At 50.2% G+C, this 6,555-nt stretch overlaps 1 protein-coding gene across 1 annotated transcript in view; it reads right to left on the reverse strand.

Annotated features, from left to right (window-relative positions):
* LOC306744712 (neural-cadherin) overlaps positions 1 to 6,308 on the reverse strand; it is a gene marked incomplete at both ends in the record, with an annotated part of 89,577 nt that extends 83,269 nt beyond the window's left edge. The window contains one exon of the mRNA XM_079227394.1: positions 5,351 to 6,308. Coding sequence (XP_079083520.1) covers positions 5,351 to 6,308 — 958 coding nt within the window. The remainder of the gene's footprint in view (positions 1 to 5,350) is intronic.
* Positions 6,309 to 6,555: the final 247 nt, after the last annotated feature.

Below are 6,555 nucleotides of genomic sequence, written 5' to 3' on the forward strand. Positions count from 1 at the left end.
ACTAAACTAAACTAACTAAACTAAACTAACTAAAGTGTTAGAGAAGCGTCTCACTGTAAGAGAGCAGCAGAGTGATGAGACAATTAGTGAGGAGACGTCACACACATGAACACACACCATGATGAGCAACAGCCCTGAGGGAGTGTGTGTGTGTGTGTGTGTGTGTGTGTGTGTGTGTGTGTGTGAACATGCAGTAAACAGCTGTGCAACATCTCTCACATGCATGTTAACAAACACAGCTGAGGTTTCCTCGTCGCTGATTGGACGTCATGTTGTTTATGAAGAGAGAGAGAGAGACGTCATCATCGTCTTCAGCCTCTTCCTCTCAGGAGACACATGAGTATCGAGCCTCCTCCTCTTCATCATCAAGCCGCCTGCTCTTCATCATACTGAGTGAAGAGATGTGTTGGTGTGGAACCAGAGGCGTTCAAGGTCCAGGAATAAAGTTAGGCCCTTTTGGCTCTCAGCGGACCTAAACCTACGGTTCACGAAATCTGCACTAAACTAATTACTAGAAGTATTTAACTTCACTTAAACTAAGTCAAACTTATCAGAGATACTGTTACACATAGTGATATTTTATAGTATTTTTATAGTATTATATATATATTTTTTTTTTTTACTGCAGAGGGAATAAAAAACATAAAACAATAAATAACAGTAGAAACGTTCATATTTCACTGAGGTTTGAGTTTGGATCATTTTATTATTGATGTCATCCATGTTAGGATTTTCTTTCACAGACTTTTGAAGTTTGGGTGAACATTTCGAGGTGAACCTGAACCCACCATGACCTCTCATGACATATAAACGTCATGCTGCTCAGGACTTGTTTAATATCATAAAATATATATATATATATATATATATATATATATATATATATATATATATATATATATATATATATGATATATTTATAATATATACATATAATAAAACAACCCTTAGTCTCGCTGCAGCCATAAAGCACGTTCACAATGAAAACAATAGTTTTGGGAAACACATTTATTTGCTTTCTCTCCGAGAGAGAAACCTGAGGACGGGGTTATCCTAGCTTAGCATAAAGACTGGCAGCGGGGGGGAAAGCTAGCGTGACTCTGCCTGAAACCGCTCCACAGATAGGAGCTGTTAGCTCAGGAGCTTTTGAGGCTTTCTCCAGATTTAAAGACGCTCTGCAGTGGAAGAGCGTCTTTGAAAAGCTGCGGTGTGTTCGGGGTCAGAACCAACAACCAACGTAAACACTGAACATGAACCTCACAGCTCCGCCTGCGTGCCTCTGAGCCGCTGACCTTGTCCTACTTGTGAGGTTTCGCCCGAGGCCTCTGATTGGCTGTCAATAAGCTATTAGTTCATCAGATACAGGAACACGAGGCCGAAGGGTTTATGGATCCAACTCCATTATTAGATGTAAAGATATGTTTCAAGCACAGAGCTAGCTTAGCATAAAGGCTGGAAGCCTGTTATTGTGTTAAGAAACCAATAACAAATAATTGAATGACGGTGAGAACGTCATCTTTATATAATACGTTTATTTTACTTTAATAGTACAAACTGACAGCCGAGATGACGGACGTCTTTGTGCTAAGCTAAGCTAGCTGGCTGCTCGTCCATGCACTGTTCCTTTAAGCTCGTGTTTCACCAGCGGGTCATTTGCATAAAAAACATGTTTTTAACGAGCTGCAGTGTTTGTGTGATGAATTATGGAACATTATTTATGTTTGTGTGCTGCGGCTTTGTTTGTTCTAAAAGGTCATTCTGGGGGAGCTTCAGGGAATGGTCACAATAATGCATCACACACACACACACACACACACACACACACACACGCACACACACACACACACACACTGCTGTGATCAATGGACATGCAACACTGACAAACACACAATCACTGTGACGCTCAGCAGCCTCCAGGACACGCAGTCCTGTAGTGTTTATTGTCCCACACACACACACACACACACACACACACACACACACACACACACACAGATACACAAACATGCTATGGTGTGTCATTCTGTCCCACAGATATTCTGCGCTCTGCAGTCCCGAGGTGACACACACACACACACACACACACACACACACACACACACACACACACACACACACACACACACACAGAGCTGTGGTGCGATGGCAGGTTGCTTCAGGCCTCGGGGCTGCATCCAGAAATAAAGACAGTAGAATAAACAGGAGGGGAAAACCCTGTGTGTGTGTGTGTGTGTGTGTGTGTGTGTGTGTGTGTGTGTGTGTGTGTGTGTGTGTGTGTGTGTGTGTGTGTGTGTGTGTGTGTGTGTCACAACAATAAGCAGGTTTAATGAGGGGCAGTTTGCTGAATTCACTTCAGCCCAACAGGAACATTTCATCCTCATTTGAATATGCGCATAATAAAACATCATTACGGCGAACGGGACTAAAGCATAAAACGTTCTCACAGGTCGGAGTCGCTTTGCTTTTTAAAGGCGCGCTCACACACTTTTTATTGTGTTGCCGCGTGATTAGTTCGCTTTGCGTTGATCAAATCCCTCGTCGGGCTGTGATCCGCTGACGAAGACGAAGACGAAGGCTGACCGGATCCGACACGCGGCGCTGCTACGCTGACGAGCTTGAAATATTTATTGCATCTGCATGAAAGTTTAACTCGCAGGGTTCTTTCCCGCCGATGGGACGACGTCGGTTCTTGTTGTTCTTGTTCCGAACACGCGGCGCTGAGGCGCTGCAGCTCGTTGGTTCTTTCCCTCCTGAGAGACGAGACCAGGCGATGATGTCTGTAAACCCATAACCGTCTGGATTACCTTTAAGAACAGGGACCAGTTGCAGAGAAACAGAGGGGACTATTTGATTGGCTGATACATATTTACTCGACTTCCTGTTTCTAAAGCGTTAAAAAACAAATTGACGGACTCGTTGAAAGAGTTTCTATGAAAAGCTCTCAAGTGAACAGCATGTGGTGAGTGAACTACTTTGTGTTTTTACATCTGCAGGAGTTGTGTTAATGAGTCCATGGCGTTGTTTTTTTATTATATACACCGAAAAATTTGGGTTATAAACCGCTACATTTATTTTTTCTCAACGTTGACCCGTCTTAAATATCATTGCGGCTAATTTGTGGACAAAATGTACCCACCGACGATGCAACCACGCTCACCCGAGGAGGAGCGATGGAAAACAGGTCAGCGCTACAGGTCAACGCTAGCTCGCGAGCTAGCCTCTCCCACCACCTCAACAGTGCAGCGCGAGCTAGCTACTGATGTAGCAGCAGAAAGGACAACAGAAGCTACAATGTCCATAACGTCCAGGTGGATTAGCCTGCAACACCTCCACCACAGAGAACAAGGACAAACAGAGAGACAGCGCGAGCTAGCAGTGCGAGCTAGCAGCGCGAGCTAGCAGCGCGAGCTAGCAGCGCGAGCTAGCAGCGCGAGCTAGCAGCAAGAGCTGGCAACGCGAGCTAGCAGCGCGACCTAGCAGCGCGAGCTCGCGCTTTATTCATATTATTTATATGAATATCAACACAAGAGGAGCGTTTTGAGGATGAGGCTCAATGAAAGTGAGCAGCAGAAGACCTGAAACCGTCTCGGGTTCAGACCCCGATCGACCAATCAGAGGCCGGCGTTCATCCGGAGCCACACACACACACACACACACACACACACACACACACACACACGCACACACAGCTCCAGGTGAGCAAACACAACTAACTTCTGCAAATAAACAGAGTGGATGCAGATCGGATCCCACTGAGCCGCCCTCCAGATGTGAGGGGGGAGGGGCTGTTAGCTGAACATTTACTCCAAGGGGGGGGGGGGGGTCATCTGGACGTTGTTCATCCTGACTGTCAAACTGCTGCAGTGACACTCACTCACTCAATGTGTGTGTGTTGAGTTGAGTTGAGTGTGTGTGAGAGACACACACACACACACTTGGTGTGATGTCAGGAATGAATGAAAGAGTGGAAAGTAGCCGGTGAGGGTCGAGGTCCATTCAAACTCGGCTGGAAACGAGCCCACACACACACACACACACACACACACACGCACACACACACACACACACACACACACACACACACACACACACACACACACACACACACACACACAGTTACTGCTATTTGACCCTAGCACTTGTAACCTCCCAGTTTAAAGCCTTCAGTATAGCCTTCAGTATAGCCTTCAGTATAGCCACCAGTATAGTCACCAGTATAGTCACCAGTATAGCCTTCAGTATAGCCACCAGTATAGTCACCAGTATAGTCACCAGTATAGCCTTCAGTATAGCCACCAGTATAGTCACCAGTATAGCCTTCAGTATAGCCACCAGTATAGTCACCAGTATAGCCACCAGTATAGCCACCAGTATAGCCACCAGTATAGCCACCAGTATAGCCACCAGTATAGCCCTCAGGAAGGAGATACGAGGTACCACTTTTCAAGAAGGTTAGACTAAAAAAGTCCTTTGTCCATCAATCGACTTTGATGCTAAACCGGAGATAGGCGGAGTGGTGGACAATGTGCTCTCGACTATCTGTACCCATGTATGTAAATTTGTTGTGTTTCAATGTGTCATGTCAATGTGTGTAATTCATGTTTTCTGTATATATTTTCTGTGTATATACCAGCATAGTCACCAGTATAGCCACCAGTATAGCCGCCAGTCACCAGTATAGTCACCAGTATAGCCACCAGTATAGCTACCAGTATAGTCACCAGTATAGTCACCAGTAAAGTCACCAGTATAGCCACCAGTATAGACACCAGTATAGCCACCAGTCACCAGTATAGCCACCAGCCACCAGTATAGCCACCAGTATAGTCACCAGTATAGCCACCAGCCACCAGTATAGCCACCAGTATAGTCACCAGTATAGCCACCAGCCACCAGTATAGTCACCAGTATAGTCACCAGTATAGTCACCAGTATAGCCACCAGTATAGTCACCAGTATAGCCACCAGTATAGTCACCAGTATAGTCACCAGTATAGTCACCAGTATAATCACCAGTATAATCACCAGTATAGCCACCAGCCACCAGTATAGTCACCAGTATAGTCACCAGTATAGTCACCAGTATAGCCACCAGTATAGCCACCAGCCACCAGTATAGTCACCAGTATAGTCACCAGTATAGTCACCAGTATAGTCACCAGTATAGCCACCAGTAGAGTCACCAGTATAGTCACCAGTATAGCCACCAGCCACCAGTATAGCCACCAGTATAGTCACCAGTATAGCCACCAGACACCAGTATAGTCACCAGTATAGCCACCAGACACCAGTATAATCACCAGCCACACTAAACCAGGACCAGCAGTAAACCCGGACCAGCTCTTCTTACCTCGCGGGTCGTGGACCTTCACCAGGACCTCTGCGGGCTCCGGGAGGCCGCGCGCCAGGTACAGGCGCCCCGAGTCGCGCTCGATCCGGACCGGCGAGTCCCCCTCGGAGATCACCTCGAACCACCGCTGCTCGAACCTCCGGTCCGGCACCGTGAACAGCAGGTCCCCGACCCGGACGTGGTCCGGCACGGTCACGGCGTAGGTCCGCTCCCGGGGCAGCGCGCGGGGTCTCCGCCGCCGCGCGCTGCCGGAGCGGCGCACGTCCACGCGCAGGAACACCGGCTCCCCGACGCGCACCTGCGCGGCCCCGCCGTCGCGCACGTAGAGCCGCAGGGTCACCCGGTCGAGACCCAGGAGGGACCCGACCAGCCTCACCTGCCCAGTCTGCGGGGCCACGCGCAGCAGGTGGGACTCCGGGGACGCGTAGAACGTGACGCGTCCGTTCTGCTCCGCGTCGCCGTCCTTCGCGCGGAAACGCGCCAGCTCGCGGCCGCGCGGCGTGCGCTCGTCCGCGGACACTGTCTGGTTCCCGCCGGTGAACCGGGGCGCGTTGTCGTTGCGGTCCGACACCTCCACCTGCACGGCGGCCGCGCCGCGCAGACACCGCGGCGGCAGCGCCACCGTCAGCTCGTACATCGCGATGAACTCCCGGTCCAGCGCTCTGGCGGAGACCAGACCCACATGGCCCCGGTGGTCCCGGTCCCGGTGCTGCTGGTGGACGAGCCGGAAGTCCGATGCGTAATCCCCCGTCAGGCTGGCGGTGAGGTCCGCGCCGGGGCAGCCCGGGAGCAGCACCCCGTCCACCGGCGTCCCGGCCGGGGAGTTCTCGGCGACTCGTCCGTAGTAACGCGCCGGAGGAGCGGACAGACTCACCGGGGAGAAGAGGAGCAGCAGCGGGGGCAGGAGGAGCAGGAGGCGGGGGCGCAGGGGAGCCGGTCCGGGGGCCGCGCGGCTCATGGTCCCATCAAGAGGTTCTCCGTCTCCAAGACGCTCTCTGTCTCCAAGAAGTTCTCTGTCTCTCAGAGGTTCTCCGTCTCCAAGAGGTTCTCTGTCTCCAAGAGGTTCTCCGTCTCCAAGAGGTTCTCCGTCTCCAAGAGGTTCTCCGTCTCCAAGAGGTTCTCTGTCTCCAAGAGGTTCTCCTTCAAAGGGTCACGCGTAAAACAAAGTACCCAGCAGGAAGTTCCCTGCCGCAGGAGCGCGCAGG

The sequence above is a fragment of the Taurulus bubalis genome, assembly GCF_910589615.1.
Source record: "Taurulus bubalis genome assembly, chromosome: 12".
Lineage (NCBI taxonomy): Eukaryota > Metazoa > Chordata > Actinopteri > Perciformes > Cottidae > Taurulus > Taurulus bubalis.